Genomic DNA, 17,586 nt, shown 5'->3' with positions numbered 1-17,586 from the left:
GGCCACCCAACTCCTTCCGGATTCTGGATGGCATACAACATATAAAAGCAGTATAAAATAATCTAAACCCCATTTTAAAAACATTCATCCTTTAGTGGCTGGATCAAGGTGGTCTTAAATTTATCCATTTAACACCACACGATTTTTCTGAAAATCTTTGTTAAATCTTTTTTAAAAACACCTTCGTGCAATGATCTATACAGATGCGTTGGAATGGTACCAGAATCAGAACCCCAACCTCCAACATTGAAGGCGCTATAATTACTAGAGTATCCTGTTTTTATATTATTCTAGGTAACAGAAGCAAAAGTAATTAGAAAAGCCTTTTAAAATGCAAGGCTTAAAGAGAGAATAAACTATCAAATGTGTTTAATCTGTAATGCTTCCTGTGCTAAAGTATTTCATAAAGATTTACAACTAAAACAGTAATATAAACAATACATTAAAATGATATGAAACAATATTTACTAAATAAAATATTTATTAAAACACTGGAGTGGGCAAATGTTCTTAAAATATTCATAACAGGAAGGCTTGGATGTAGATATGAATTTTTAACAGGTAACTAAAAAAATTCCAAATTTCAGAAGAGGGATGATTGCACATTAATAGTGCATAACAAATCCTACCAATGAAATACCATGCTAACAAAGCTATTTTTAAATATTATTTTAAAAACCTTCCTTCATGATATTCCTAAACAAATTAAGAATATATGTGTATTTCAAAGTTCTGGAACTTTATTTTTGGTGAGCCAGAAACAGATAGCATTAAACCATGATATGGTTTATTTTATGGTAGAAGGTAGGGAACATATGATGTTTGTTAATTTGTGTAATAGCTTTAGCTTATTATATGAATCAATCACTAAATGTTAATCCTGTGGACAGAATTGACCATGAATGAAATTTTAATCAAATTTATAGGATTTATTTTTTTAAAAAATGCTGAGTTATTCCCATTAGGGCAGAAGTCCTAATTATCTCAATTAAATCCTTCCTGTGTTGAGTTCCTGAAGCTGATTCATTCAATGAAAGGATCTCACAGCAACACTTTTCCTAAAAGCAGCACCTATGGGGGGAATGAATCTCCCCACACATACAATTTTGATGGACCTTATTTATGCTTATTTCCCCCTTTTTTTCTACTGATGCAAGCTCAATCTAGTATGCAAAATGAGAAGACACGCTCCAGGCTAATTCCAAGCTGAAGTCACTTTTGAAACAAGATCTTAAGCCTCATATTCCATCCCCGTGTTGATATTCTGAATCCAGGCCACTGCCCAGCTAATCCTCTCTCTATCTTCTGACTCACTAAAAGGCTTGCTTCACACCCAGGCATTGTACTAATGGTTCAGTAAGAAAGGTTTGATGCAAATCTAATAGGAAAGTTGAAAGCTTTAGTGTAGTCCATACAGAGAGGTATTCATTCCTTTGTTAACTATGCACTTTGAACTGTGGCAGCAGTTGTTGGCTTGTTTGCCATGTTATCATGGAAGAGTTATTGAACAGTGTGGTTCCTGACCTCCAGAAAAGGATGCTGTAGCTAACATTGGTACAGATGTATGTCAGTCATTTTATTATGGTCCCGGACCAATACAAGAAATGTAGCAGTAAGTGACACCTATAAAATGGTCTAGTTTTAAGAAACCATAAAATAAAAAACATTAAATCCAAATTAAAATATGTCTATGAAACAGCCTGACTTGGACCCATAGGTGTATAGTAATCCAATCTACGTCCGGCTATAAGTGAGATAATACCTAAAATTATACAAAATGTAATATCTACAGTTACATACTGTATGTAGTAAGTACTTGACCTATCATGATGCAATGGATTTTATGCTGCTGTGCAAAATGTAGCTGTATGTGCTGTAAAAAAAGGATAGGCACATACACTTTATTGTAATCACAAAAAATAACCAAAACAAAATAAAGAGTTTAAATGAATAGGAAATGAATAGGAAAAAATTAAGTGTCATGGAAATTCAATTTTATTGGGTGATGGATTGTTGCCAGAATTTATTCATTTGTTTATTTTGACTTCTGTGCCGCCCAATCCCGAAGGACTCAGGGTGGCTTACAATAACATTAAAAAAATACAAATACAATAAACAAGAAGTCAAATATAAAAGTCTTAAAACTATAAGACTCCAGTTAAAACCCACAGTTCGACTATCCAATCAACATGCATGCATACCATTCAACACAATTTGGACATGATAGATGTTCATTCATGACCCCCAGGCCTGCCTGCAAAATTTGGCTACATTATAAGTGAAATTGTGCTGAAATTGTATTTAATTTTTTTACTCTCAGGCCTCCTTTCTGCTTTTAAAAACAGTAGAGGAGCTTTTGTACGTATAAGTTATATTTATGGATATTTGCTGTATTAAAATATAAAATTTACACATTTGTGGAATATTTATTGAATCATGTACAAATAACAATATGCCATAGTATTAAAACCATTAGAACAGGGATGTTCAGTCTTGGCAATTTTAAGACTTCTGGACTTCAACATGCTGGCTGGGGAATTCTGGGAGTGAAGTCCACAAGTCGTAAAATTGCCAAGGTTGGATACCCTTTTATTAGATATTAATTTAAATTTTAAAAAAATAATTCATGGGAAAAATAGTATTTTTTTAACAAATGAAAAATAATGAGAAGAATGACATTGTTTTAAATGTTTTCAAATATCTTCACTATTGGGCAACTAATTTTGATTTTGCAAACCTCTGAAATGCTCTTGGAGGACCCCCAAATGTCCTCAAACCATAGTCATGGTAGGTAAATGTCCCCATGGTTGTCACTTCCTAGGAATTCCTTTACGAGGGGCTGAATTAGTTCCTCACACAGGTTCAAATAGAAAGGAGGACAATCTAGGGTATCTGATGGTCAGGTGGAGGACAAATATCTATAAAAGGAGCAACAAAGAAATAGATTTTCTGCGGTTTTCACTCCTTCAGGATCACAGACGCAGCCTGTCAGACATAGCTACTGTTTGATGACTGCCATCCCAAATTGCAAATGGGAGAATTGTAACATTGAGCAAAGGATGGATGGGTAGGTGCTTTCTAGCTGTGCAAGATAGACTATTTTAGTTAGTCCAGCAACTGGATGGGGACCCACTGCTTCCCAATTCCCTGATTTATGCAATTCATTCTTAAGGACTTTTTTAAAAAAAGAGTTCATTTCTTTCTCAATCCCCCTTTTATTTTCTTTCCCCTAACTTTCCCTTTCTACTATATCTTTCCTATCTTCTGTCTTTCTTCCTTCCCTCTTTTCTTCTATTTCTGTCATAAAACAACATATATGATTGATACGTCATATATTATACACTGCTCAAAACACAAAGGGAACACTCGAAGAACACGTCCTAGATCTGAATGAATTGGTTGAAATTAGGACTAAAAAAAATTAAATATTTGGGAATTTGGTTATTGAAAAACCCAGCGAAAATTGAGGAGGTGAATTATAGATTAAAATGGAGGAAAATGTTGAAACAGATGAGGAGCTGGAAAGAGAAAAACCTAGAGACTCTCTAAAATAAGAGCTTTAAAAATGATGATAGCTCCAAAAATGATGTACCTATTTCAGGTGCTGGGGGCGGGGGATATCAGCTTTTAAGTTTAAAGAGTGGGACAAAAAACTTAATTATTGGATTGAAGAAGATAAGAGACCAAGAATAAGGAAAAAGTGGTTAATTGCGAACGAAAAAGAGGGGGGATGGGGAGTTCCTTGTTTGGAGCTGTATAGGGAAGTTTTTCAAATGGAAAGGTTAATGGAGTTGCAATTATGTGAAAACAAATGGGTGGAATTGGAAAAAACAGATCAACGGGATGAAGAATAGAGAATTAATTTTTACAAATTGAGGAGGTGAATTATAGATTAATATGGAGGAAAATGTTGAAACAGATGAGGAGCTGGAAAGAGAAAAAGCTAAGGAGACTCTCTAAAATAAGAGCTTTAAAAATGATGATAGCTCCAAAAATGATGTACCTATTTCAGGTGCTGGGGGCGGGGGATATCAGCATTTAAATTTAAAGAGTGGGACAAAAAACTTAATTATTGGATGGGGAGTTCCTTGTTTGGAGCTGTATAGGGAAGTTTTTCAAATGGAAAGGTTAATGGAGTTGCAATTATGTGAAAACAAATGGGTGAAATTGGAAAAAACAGATCAACGGGATGAAGAATAGAGAATTAATTTTTACAAAGTGGAACAGGAGCGACTTAGGTAAATTAATAGGTCCCATGAAAGGGACTATGGAAATTTGGAAAAAATGGCAGGGGAAAATAGGATTCTATAAATCTAAACTGTCATCGCTTTATGTAATAAATAGAGATAATGAAACGAATTTAAATAGGGTTATAGGAGAGTTGAAGGGAAGAGGGATAACTAAGAGAGAACAGTTATATGAGAAGGATGGCAGGCCAAGTAGAAACCGTATAGAATGGTGGGAGTTCATTTCTTTCTCAATCCCCCTTTTATTTTATTTCCCCTAACTTTCCCTTTCTACTATATCTTTCCCACCTTCTCTCTTCCTTCCTTCCCTCTTTTCTTCTATTTCTGTCATAAAAAAACATATATGATTGATACGTCATGTATTATACACTGCTCAAAACCTAACGGGAACACTCAAAGAACACATCCTAGATCTGAATGAATGAAATGTTCTCATGGAATACTTTGTTCTGTACAAACCTGAATGTGCAGAACAACATGTGAAATTGATTGTCAATCAGTGTTTTTCCTAAGTGGACAGTTTGATTTCACAGAAGTTTGATTTACTTGGAGTTATATTGTGTTGCTTAAGTGTTCCTTTTATTTCTTTGAGCAGTATATTTATACAGTGGTACATCTACCTAAGAATGCCTCTACTTAAGAACTTTTCTAGATAAGAATTGGGTGTGCAAGATTTTTTTGTCTCTTCTTAAGAGCCACTTTCTATTTAAGAACCTGAGCCCGGAAAAATTTCCCAGGAATTTTGAGAGTGGCACGAAGGCCCAGCCAGTTTCCTGCCATTCCCCCTGGGTTTTTCTCTCTGGTGGATTGTATGGGAGGCAGCCTCACACCGAGTGTATGGGAGGCACGTGGTCCTCCTCACTGCCTCAGAGTCCCTCTTTTTTTTATAAAAGCCTTAAAATTTTGGATTTTTTTTGATTCTCCTCACCTCACCTTCTTCCTTCGGCAGCGACTGTCCTCCTCCTCTTCTTCCTCCTCCTCCTCCCACCCAAATTCCAAGCTTTTATTTCTTTCCTAATGGGTTTGCACTCTTTATTTGCTATTACATTGATTCCTATGGGCAAAATTGTTTCTACTTACAAACTTTTCTTAAGAACCTGGTCACGGAATGAAGTAAGTTCTTAAGGAGAGGTACCACTGTATTTATCTCTATTTCATTTTAAACGTATACTCGGGGCGGCTAACAACAGTAGTAAACAGCATATAACAAATCTAATGTTTAAAATATTGAAAAACCATTATTTAAAACCAAACATACACACAAACATACCATGCATATATTGTATAGGCCTAGGGGGGAAACGGTAGTTCAGTTCCCCCAAGCCTGACGACACAGGTGGGTTTTAAGAAGCTTACAAAAGGCAAGGAGGGTGGGGGCAATTCTGATCTCCGGGGGGAGCTGGTTACAGAGGGTCGGGGCCACCACAGAGAAGGCTCTCCCCCTGGGTCCCACCAGACAACATTGTTTAGTCGACGAGACCTGGAGAAGACCGACTCTGTGGGACCTAACCGGTTGCTGGGATTCGTGCGGCAGAAGGCGGTCTCGTAGATATCCTGGTCCGATGCCATGAAGGGCTTTGTAGGTCATAACCAACACTTTGAATTGTGACTGGAAACTGATCGGCAACCAATGCAGACTGCGGAGTGTTGGTGTAACATGGGCATACCTAGGGAAGCCCATGATTGCTCTCGCAGCTGCATTCTGCACGATCTGAAGTTTCCGAACACTTTTCAAAGGTAGCCCCATGTAGAGAGCGTTACAGTAGTCGAGCCTCCAGGTGAGGCTTTAATAAAGATTTTTTTTTAAAAAAAAAATTGAGTTCAGAAGTCTAGTGTCCTCCCAACCAGGCTTGGTTTCCTTGATTTTTCCACCGTTTCTAATCCGTCTTCTGTCTTTTCCCCCTCCAACAAAGACTTCTTCATGCGACTGGTTTTGCCAATGGCCAGCTTAGGGAGTCCGCGATTGAGCCCCTCCAGCAGTACACAAGCTTTGCAAAGGGGCTGGCTAGAGAAGTAACCGCACCGCTGGCAGGTGCCCTGCACGGGCAAGCGAATGTCCTTACGGATAGCCAGACGTTCCCCCGAGTGCACCAGGTCAGCCACGGAGCTGGGCCGGATAGCTTCCAGGTCTTTCAGCAAGGTACGGACGTGGCCCCGATAGGCATTGGGGGCGTACACACACTCGGTGCTGAAATAGTCCAAGCCCTGGAAGTAGGCGTAGAGCACAATCTCTTTTTCGTAAGCGTGCTTCAGCGGCTTGCAGCGAGGCAGGATTCCCTCGCCGCCGGTCAGGATATCGGCACAGCGTTGAAGCCGTCCCACGTCACCGCGCAGGAAATTCATCAAGATTGTCTCAGCCACGTCATCGGCGTTATGACCTAGGAAGCAAAGAGAAGTGCAACAGGAGGTTGAAATGGAGCAAATAGACTTTAGTTTTTCTTTTACGAGAGTCTTTTAGAGGAGTCAGCTGGAAACTCAAGAGTCAGTTCTGGAGACCTCACCTTCAAAAAGGTATTGATCAAATTGAACGGGTCCAAACACGGGCTACAAAAATGGTGGAAGGTCTTAAGCATAAAACTTATCCGGAAAGACTTAATGAAGTCAATCTGTATAATCTGGAGGACAGAAAGGGGGGACATGATCAAAACATTTAAATATGTTAAAGGGTTAAATAAGGTTCAGGAGGTCTTCTGTCGGGCTCTCTGGTAGACTCCTCCCAAAAATTCACAGGTACAAATTTCAGACACACACACATTTGAAAATTCAAAACAATGTTCTTTATGATGAAAATTCACTTAAACCAAGCCCTCTTTTGGTATAGCAAAGAGCACTCGTCTCCAAACAAACTGGTAATTTGTATAAGTCCCTTATCAGTTCCGTGATACTTACCTTGCAGCTGTGAGGCAATTCACAGTCCTTCTACTTTCACAAAGTGAAACACACTTTGCTCTGGTTTAGTTTCAAAGCGGGGGAAAATCAGCACACAAAAGGTCAAAGTCAGTAAAGCAGTCACGAAACACAAGGATCAGATAATCCTCCACAATGGCCAAACCCACAGGCTGCTCTTTATAGCAGCCTCACTAATTACCACAGCACCACCCAACCACAGGTGGCCTTATTTTCTTTGATAATAATCTCTCAGTTGTTGCCTATGCATCGCTCTCCACATGCGTGGCTGTATCATTAACTCTTGTTCTGAATCGAAGGAGGAGCTAGATAATTGATCTCCTTCTGAGCTGTCTGCCACACTCTCCTCCTCCCTGTCACTCATGTCTTCTTGGTCAGAGGAGCCTTCATCATCAGATTCCACGGGGGGGGGGGGGGAGACAGGCCTGCAGCATGTGGATGTCTCCCCCACATCCACAGTCCTTGGGGCAGGAGCTGGGCCAGAGCTAACCACAACAGCAGGGAAGTGTTTTTAATAGGAAAGTGAACACAAGAACAAGGGGGCACAATTTGAGGTTAGTTGGGGGAAAGATCTGAAGCAACGTGAAAAAATAGGATTTTACTGAAAGAGTAGTAGACGCTTGCAACAAATTTCCAGCAAACGTGGTTGGTAAATCCACAGTAACTGAATTTAAACATGCTTGGGATAAACAACTGCTCACTCTAGAAGGATATGATCTACGTATGGGGTGGCATTCATTCTTAACAATGGACATAAATAAAATTCCAAACTATTTTAAAAAAGCACAATATAAGAAATACTTTAATAACAACATGGTCTCAGATAAAAAATACGCACTACTTAGCAATTCCGAAATGGATATCCCCTAATGAAACCTTAATATATTCAACTGAAATTTCCACACCTCAGATTATAACATACTCTAAACTATTCTTACCCAAAAACAACTAGAAAAAATCAGAGTAAATCTAAATTGGGTTAACATATATGCAGATTGAAAATAAATACAATCTCCATAAGAACTCTTTCGGCTTTCAACACAACAATCCCATAGATGAAATTCTATTGGGACCAAATTAAAAAATGATATCCAAATTATACAGTTATCTATTAAAACAGGACACCATAGAAGAACAAGTCAAAGGAGGCAGAGCTGATGTTTCTCACACCTAATTTCTCTGAAGCCTTCTGCCTTATCTCAACTAATCTTCCTTAATCCTTCCTTAATCACCCTTTTGGGGAAAGATCAAAAGCAACATGAGAAAATATTATTTTACTGAAAGAGTAGTAGATCCTTGGAACAAACTTCCAGCAGACATGGTAGATAAATCCACAGTAACTGAATTTAAACATGCCTGGGATAAACATATATCCATCCTAAGATAAAATACAGAAAATAGTATAAGGGCAGATTAGATGGACCATGGGGTCTTTTTCTGCCGTCAGACTTCTATGTTTCTATGTTTCTATGTTTTGTCCTGTGTATGCTTCAGGCAATGTAAATCTCCCCCTTTGATCTTATCTGAGTGATGTAAAATTTGTTTATTTATTTTATTTATTTATTAATCAGATTTGTATGCCGCCCCTCTCCGCAGACTCGGGGCGGCTCACAGCAATCGCCATACAATGTAAACAAATCCAATATTTAAATTAATTTTAAAACACCACAAGTTTATTGTGAGATGTTTATTGAGCCCTTTTGTTTTCCTGTTGTAATTACCAGGAATGTAGATTAGGCAAGTTTAGTGCCCTCCTGTCCTGGATTAAGTAGAGTATTTTTATGCTAGAGGTCCAGATATATATAATTATAATACAATCCTATTCTAACATATTTTATGCTATACTGCAACACATAGATGCAAAATTTTGGCTACGTAATAAATCTCCCAGAATGGGAGAAACTATATACAATTAATTATAAACTAACATTAGCAACATCATACAAAGACAACTTATTCAAAATGATCCATAGATGGCACTTACCACCGGCTACTTTCATACATGTACCCTAACATATCTCCGATATGCTGGAAATGCAAAAAGAAAAAGGGAACTTACTATCATCTATGGTGGACCTGTATTTACGCAACAAAATACTGGACAAACATTAAAAAGATAATAGACCAAGTCATATTGATACCGATCACAGTTAAACCAGAACTATTCCTACTAGGCATATTTAGACAAACAATCAAAAAACAAGACAAATACCTCATTACACAAATATTAACTGCGGACAGAATAACATATGCCCAACAATGGAAACAGGATACAATACCCACAACCATAAATATTATTACTAAAATTATGGAATGTGCTGAACTCTCTAAAATGACCCTGGGGGCTGCGAAATAAAAAAGAATCAGATTTCTACAAGGCCTGGGAGAAATGGTACCAATGGTTATCTAGAACACGAAGTAACCCAAAAGTTGTCTAAATTCAATCCTACTAACTCAACCTTAATCTCAACTCTTAAATACTTTACTACTCTCATTTCCTACTTCTCACCGCCTAATAAGAACGACAAGTCACTAACTTCAAGGTCTGCTATTGAAGCAGACAATTTCTTTCCCTACCCCACTTCCTCTTTAGATTTGTTAAGTTATACAGTGTTCCCTCGATTTCCGCGGGGGATGTGTTCCGAGACAGCCCGCGAAAGTTGCATTTCCGCAAAGTAGAGATGCGGAAGTAAATACACCATTTTTGGCTATGGACAGTATCACAAGCCTTCCCTTAACACTTTAAACCCCTAAATTACCATTTCCCATTCCCTTAACAATCATTTACTCATCATTATTACTGGTACTCACCGTTGAATAAGACACTTAGTGATCCTGATATTTATAAACATAATTATTTATTAACAATAATTATTTTTTTTTGTTATTTATTTGCAAAAAAACATTAGTTTGGCGATGACGTATGATGTCATCGGGCAGGAAAAACCGTGGTATAGAAAAAAACCCGCGAAGTATTTTTTTAATTAATATTTTTTTTAAAACCGTGGTATAGGCTATTTGCGAAGTTTGAACCCGCGAAAATCGAGGGAACACTGTGATAAATACGGTCAATGGAATATAAACTAAGATTGAAATATGAATAGAAATATTGTAACAATATATATACTAAGGAATACAACTGACCTCTGTAAATCTTTGTAAATTCACCTTAAACTTATTACATTTGTACTCTTCCTCCCCCCCCTTTTTCGATTTTGTACTCCCTTCTCCCCCTTCCCCTTTTATAAAACTAATAAATTATAATTTTAAAAAATAAATAAATAAATAAATAAACATGCCTGGGATAAACATATATCCATCCTAAGATAAAATACAGGAAATAGTATAAAGGCAGACTAGATGGACCATGGGGCCTTTTTCTGCCGTCAATCTTCTATGTTTCTATGTTTCTTCCTTAGAAGCTGGTTTGGGTTTAATAGTGAATGGAAGTAGTCATTTTAACAACTCAAACACCTTTATACGATTTTTCAAAATTAAGGTGCAACACTTGAGAATTAAGGAACGTTAAGGTCTTTTAATACAGTGATTTTCAACCTTTTTTGAGCCGCGGCACATTTTTTACATTTACGAAACCCTGGGGCACATTGAGCAGGGAGGGGGCGGCGGCTAAAAAAAGTTTGGACAAAAAAATCCTCTCTCTCTCTCTTCCTCCCCTTCACTCTATTTCTTTCTCTCTCCCTCTTTCTCTCCCTTCCTTCCTCTTTCTTTCTCTCTCTCTCCATCCCTCTTTCTCTTCCTTCCTTCCTCTCTTTTTTGCTCTCTTTCTCCCTCCCTCCCTCTATGTCTTTCTCTCTCTCTCCTTCCCTCCCTCTCTTTCTCTCTCTCTCTTTCTTTCTCTTGTTTTCTCTCTCTCTCTTGTTCTCTTTCTAGCTCTCTCGCACTCTTTCTCTCTTGCTTTCTTTCTCTCTCTCTCTTGCTTTCTTTCTCTCTTGCTTTCTCTCTCTCTTGCTTTCTCTCTCTTTTTTTCCCCTCTCTCTTGCTTTTTTTCTCTCTGAGCTTCGCGGCACACCTGACCATGTCTCGCGGCACACTAGTGTGCCCCAGCACACTGGTTGAAAAACACTGTTTTAATAAACAGGCTTGGCTCCATTCAGAAGCTGAAAAGGAAGACCCTGACTCCGCACATGTTCAACATCACTCTTGCTATAGTTCGTTCAATGAGATACAGTTAGCCAGGTTCACCAACTCCTCACCTATACATCAAGCTGCATTCGCACATGCTCTGTCCAGACCAATTTAACAAGTACAGTGTCCCAAAGGTGCTTTTACAAGTGGCAACGGAACTTTCTGGCTTTTTTTTTTGAAGACCTTTCGCTGCTCTCATCCAAGACGCTTCTTCAGTTCTGCCTGGAGGGAAGGGAACGGAATGGACCCAGTCAGGGCTGAAGAAGGTTCTTGGATCGAGAGAAGCGAAATGTCTTTGAAAGAAAACCCAGAAGCGGAGATGAGTAAACTACCCATGGAAATTCAGGATAAAAAATGAAACCGATTTTGACAAAACATGGGATAGACGGTACAATTGGTTAAGACAAAAAATATACATAGAAATTTACTGTAATATAACTTCTTGCAATGATATAATACAGTGTTTCCCAACCTTGGCAACTTGAAGATATCTGGACTTCAACTCCCAGAATTCCCCAGCCAGCATTCGCTGGCTGGGGAATTCTGGGAGTTGAAGTCCAGATATCTTCAAGTTGCCAAGGTTGGGAAACACTGATATAATAAAACTGTAACATACAACACTATATTATTTTGTATTGCTTCACTTTTTGTATATAGAGTAACATAACAATGACTAAGTACAGTATAAAATAAATGAAATAGCTGTTGAAATGAAATCAGTGACTGTTGTGGTTGGCTCTGGCCCAGCTCCTGCCCCAAGAACTGTGGATGTGGGGGAGACATCCACATGCTGCAGGCCTGTTTTGCCCTCGGTGGAATCTGCTGATGAAGGCTCCTCTGACCAAGAAGACATGAGTGACAGGGAGGAGGAGAGTGTGGCAGACAGCTCAGAAGGAGATCAATTATCTAGCTCCTCCTTGGATTCAGAACAAGAGTTAATGATACAGCCACGCATGGGGAGAGCGATGCATAGGCAACAACAACTGAGAGATTATTATCAAAGAAAATGAGGCCACCTGTGGTTGGGTGGGGCTGTGGTCATTAGTGAGGCTGCTATAAATAGCAGCCTGTGGGTTTGGCCATTGTGGAGGATTATCTGATCCTTGTGTTTCGTGACTGCTTTGCTGACTTTGACCTTTTGTCTGCTGATTTTCCCCCCGCTTTGAAACTAAACCAGAGCAAAGTGTGTTTCACTTTGTGAAAGAAGAAGGACTGTGAATTGCCTCACAGCTGCAAGCTAAGTATCTCAGAACTGATAAGGGACTTGTACAAATTACCAGTTTGTTTGGAGACGAGTGCTCTTTGCTATACCAAAAGAGGGCTTGGTTTAAGTGAATTTTCATTATAAAGAACATTGTTCTGAATTTTCAAACCTGTGTGTGTGTCTGAAATTTGTACCTGTGAATTTTTGGGAGGAGTCTACCAGAGAGCCCGACAGAACAGTGACTCAATAGATTTAACATAGGAAAAATTAACTTTATAATTATTAAAATGTACATAGGGAAAAAATAATACCAAAAGGCTGTCAAAGGAAAAACGATTTCATTGTTATGGTCGTAATCTAATGGTATTAGTTTCGATTATGTTAATAATCGGATTTTATGCCATATGTGTTTATGTTGGTTTTCTTTGTATGTTCTTTGATAGAATATACAAAATACAGTATGTTCTATCTGGAAAACTCAATTATTTTTTTTAAAAAAAGAAAACCCAGAAAGTACAGTTGTCTCTTGAAAAAAGCACCTTTCAAGACAACCTTGATCTGGAATGACTTGAGAATCTCCATAGATAACAAACAAATGCAGTGATTCACTTAACAGATTGTAAAATGGGGAAAAAAAACCCACCCTTAATAAATGTCTGCTTTAATAACAGAAATAAATGGTGGGCTCGATTGTGATCGTAAGTTGAGGACTATCTCCACTGATTTCCACCTCGTTTTGTACTCTTTTTTTTGCAATTAATTTTGTTTTTATTTATCTCCATGTTCATACAGATATCAATGCATATGCCATAGAAACATTTCCATAACTTTATTATTATTGAAGTGGTGTACCCCAAGGAGTTTACGAAAGGCAAGGAGGGTGGGGGCAACTCTGATATCTGGGGGGAGTTGGTTCCATAGGGTAGGGGCCGCCACAGAGAAGGCTCTTCCCCTGGGTCCCGCCAAATGACATTGTTTAGTCGACGGGACCCGGAGAAGGCCAACTCTGTGGGACCTAACCGGTTGCTGGGATTCGTGCGGCAGAAGGCGGTCCCAGAGATATTCTGGTCCGATGCCATGAAGGGCTTTATAGGTCATAACCAACACTTTGAATTGTGACCGGAAACCGATCGGCAACCAATGCAGACTGCGGAGTGTTGGAGTAACATGGGCATATTTAGAGAGGCCCATGATTGCTCTCGCAGCTGCATTCTGCACGATCTGGAGTTTCTGAACACTCTTCAAAGGTAGCCCCATGTAGAGAGCGTTACAGTAGTCAAGCCTCAAGGTGATGAGGGCATGAGTGACTGTGAGCAGTGACTCCCGGTCCAAAGTTATGCATATCGGGGCAAAGAACCCCAATTATACCTACCAACTGATGGGGACCAAGCTTTCTGGGACAACCCAAGAAAGGAATCTTGGGGTTTTGGTGGACAGCTCAATGAAGATGTCAACGCAGTGCACAGCAGCAGTAAATAAATAAAGCAAATTCCATGCTTGGCATGATTAGGAAGGGAATCGAAAATAAGTCAGTAAGTGTTGTATTGCCTCTGTACAAATCGATGGTGAGGCCACACTTGGAGTACTGTGTACAGTTCTGGTCACCTCACCTCAAGAAGGATATAATGGAACTGGAAAAGGTGCAAAAAAGGGCAACAAGTATGATCAAGGAAATGGAGCCCCTCCCTTATGAAACCAGGTTGCAATGCCTTGGTCTCTTCAGCCTTGAAAGACGGCGTTTAAGGGGTGACTTGATTGAAGTGTATAAAATCATGCATGGGATAGAAAAGGTGGATAGAGAAAAATTATTTTCTCTATCACACAATACTAGGACGAGGGGGCACTCCCTAAAGCTCATAGGTAAGAAAGCGAGGACAAATCAAGGGAAATATTTGCTCACCCAGAGGGTCGATGGTTTATGGAATTCACTTCCAGAAGAGGTCAGGACACTTGTCAGCCTTGATAGCTCCAAGGCAGGATTAGATAGAATCACGGATGCCAAGTGTATCGGTGTTATTGAAACGGATGTCCAAGTGCCGCCTCTATGTTGGTTGAGGCAGACAGGGTTCCCTTGGGTACCATTTGTTGGGGGTCAAGGGAAAGTTTTGCCTTCTCTTTCTACTCAAGATCCCCATGGACAATTGGTGGGCCACTGTGTGACACAGAATGCTGGACTCGATGAGCTTTGGCCTGATTCAGCATGGCTCTTCTTATGTTCTTATGTTCTATTACCTTTTTCTAGCTCATTTCTATTACTGTATATTCATATCAACATCTCTATCATATTAGTAAATTATCAGTCTGTACTATGTTTCTCTTTCTCACTCCCCTCCTGTTTAGTTTCCCATTTTCTTATAGTATTTTTACAATATACAGTATACTGCTCAAAAAATAAAGGGAACAGTTAAACAACACAATATAACTCCAGGTAAATCAAACTTCTGTGAAATCAAACTGTCCACTAAGGAAGCAACACTGATTGACAATCAATTTCACATGCTGTTGAGCGCATTCAACTTTGTACAGAACAAAGTATTCAATGAGAATATTTCATCTATTCAGATCTAGGATGTGTTCTTTGAGTGTTCCCTTTATTTTTTGAGCAGCGTATATCACCACAATCCTTTAGTTGTTGGTATACACTTTTACACTAATATTACCATTTCCTTACATTCTAAAAATTAGGAGTAATAATGATATTATCATTCCCTTACATTCTAAAAAAGATTAGGAGTGATAAAGAAATGTTTTTAACCCAGGTGAATCTCCGGCAATCTCACACTACTTACCAGAGCTTACAAAACTTTCGCTAGACCCATCCTCGAATACAGCTCATCTGCTTGGAACCCATACTGCATCTTGGACATTAACATCCTCAAAAATGTCCAAAGATGCTTCACCAGAAGAGCCCTTCACTCCTCCACTCGAAACAGAATACCCTATGAAACCAGACTTACAATCCCGGATCTAGAAAGCTTAGAACTATGACGCCTTAAATATGATCTAAGTATTTCCCACAAAATCATATGCTGCAACATCCTGCCTGTCAATGACTACTTCAGCTTCAACCACAACAATGCAAGAGCACACAATAGATTCAAACTTAATACTAACCACTCCAAACTTGACTGTAAAAAATATGACTTTAGTAATTGAGTTGTTGAAGCATGGAACTCACTACCTGACTCTGTAGTGTCATCCTCTAATCCCCAACATTTTACCTTTAGACTTTCCACGGTTGACCTCTCCACACTCCTAAGAGGTCAGTAAGGGGTGTACATAAATGCACCAGCGTGCCTTCCATCCCCTGTCCTAATGTCTATAATGTCTATAATTCTCTATATACAGTATCTCTATCCTATTCCTATATCTTTCTTCTACTCTTTCATTGATATATCTTATACTTATATCTTTTCTTCTACTCTTTCATTGATATATCTTACACCTATATCTTTTCTTCTACTCTTTCATTGATATATCTTATACCTATATCTTTTCTTCTATTCTTTCATTGATATATCTTATACCTATATCTTTTCTTCTGCTCTTTCATTGATATATTTTATACCTATATCTTTTCTTCTGCTCTTTCATTGATATATCTTAAACCTATATATTTTCTTCTATTCTTTCATTGATATATCTTATACCTATATCTTTTTTTCTGCTCTTTCATTGATATATCTTATACCTATATCTTTTCTTCTACTCTTTCATTGATATATCTTATACTTATACCTTTTCTTCTACTCTTTCATTGATATATCTTATACCTATATCTTTTCTTCTACTCTTTCATTGATATACCTTATAACCATATCTTTTCTTCTACTCTTTCATTGATATATTTTACCACGAGCATATCTTCATTATGTTATTGATAGATAGGTAGGTAGGTAGGTAGGTAGATAATCATTCCTAAGTAAAAAACATTTTAAAGCATTTCTTTATCACTCCTAACTTCTCAATTTTGTGCACATCTTACATCAACACTGAGTATAATCCTTTTCTATCCAATTATAAAACTTCACCCAAACTTAGGCGGTTCTGTACCCTTCCCGGCCAGCCCTCCTTACCTGTGGCTATCTTGTCCGCCCCAACCAAAACGGCGCCCCGGTCCAGCGCCTGCCTCCGGAAGACGCCGCAGAAGGTGCAGTTGTTCCTGGCGCCCGTGTGCTGGACGATGCGGTCCATGCTCCAGCCGTAGAGCTCCCGGTAGGAGACCACGTGCATCGGCAGGCCCAGGCAGGCTTGGTTGCGCTGCACGGCGGCGAGCGAGTCGTCCCGGTAGCCCGCGATGCCCTCGTCCACCGACAGCAGTACGAGGCGGAGGCCGTAGCCGTGGCGCTGGTTCAGCAGGTGCAGCACGTGGGCCAGCACGGTGGAATCCTTCCCGCCCGACGCCCCGATGGCCACCGTCTCGCCCGGCTGGAAAAGCCGAGCGGACACGATGGTGTCGTGCACCTCCGCTTCGAAAGCCGACGCGAAGCAGCTCCGGCACAGCGCCTGCCCGGTTTTGGGGCGACGCAGCGACGCCCGTTGAGCCCCGCAACTCCCGCAAAGCGCCGGCACCGGCGGCATCACGCCAGAAGAATGTGGGCCCGGGCCGCCTGGTTTGATGACGCCCGCAAATGAGGGAGGGACTATGATTCCCGGCATGCTCCGCTTTGCTGGCGGATCTTCCTTTCCTCCGGGGGGGTCGGCAAAGTCGGCTCTTCTATGACGTACAGACTTCAACTCCCAGGATTCCTAAACGAGCGTGATCGACTCAGGAATTCTGGGAGTTGAAGTACGCTTGTCATAGAAGAGGCGACTTTGCCTTATCCCTAAGGAAGTTGAGCCGAACCCGAGCTCATAAAAGTTTTCACGGTGGGCAGCGTTAAGAGGTTGAGTTGATGCACGCCGTCGCAGCTGGTGCGGTTCGTGCATCGTGGTTGGAAGAAGGCTCCCAAGACGGATCCCTTGTAGGGTCTCCACCCACTCAATAAACCAGGATTAAATTAAATCGACCGGGGTTTGATGGAACGAGTAAACCGAGCACTACATGCATATAAGTCCAAATAAATGAATAGGTATCTGAAT

General features: G+C 39.7%; 1 protein-coding gene across 1 annotated transcript; it reads right to left on the bottom strand.

Annotated features, from left to right (window-relative positions):
* Positions 1–1,972: 1,972 nt before the first annotated feature.
* CTU1 (cytosolic thiouridylase subunit 1) lies at positions 1,973–17,085 on the bottom strand. Its single transcript, XM_070764111.1, has 2 exons — positions 16,581–17,085; positions 1,973–6,625 (listed from the first exon to the last, which is right to left on the bottom strand). The coding sequence occupies exons 1-2, from the start codon at positions 17,083–17,085 to the stop codon at positions 6,069–6,071; spliced, it is 1,062 nt and encodes a 353-aa protein (XP_070620212.1). The 3' UTR covers positions 1,973–6,068.
* Positions 17,086–17,586: the final 501 nt, after the last annotated feature.

This window comes from Erythrolamprus reginae, chromosome 11 (assembly GCF_031021105.1).
Source record: "Erythrolamprus reginae isolate rEryReg1 chromosome 11, rEryReg1.hap1, whole genome shotgun sequence".
NCBI classification, from domain to species: Eukaryota; Metazoa; Chordata; class Lepidosauria; order Squamata; family Dipsadidae; genus Erythrolamprus; species Erythrolamprus reginae.
The sequence above is the reverse complement of the archived record's forward strand: the minus strand, read 5'-3'. Positions and strand labels throughout refer to the sequence as shown.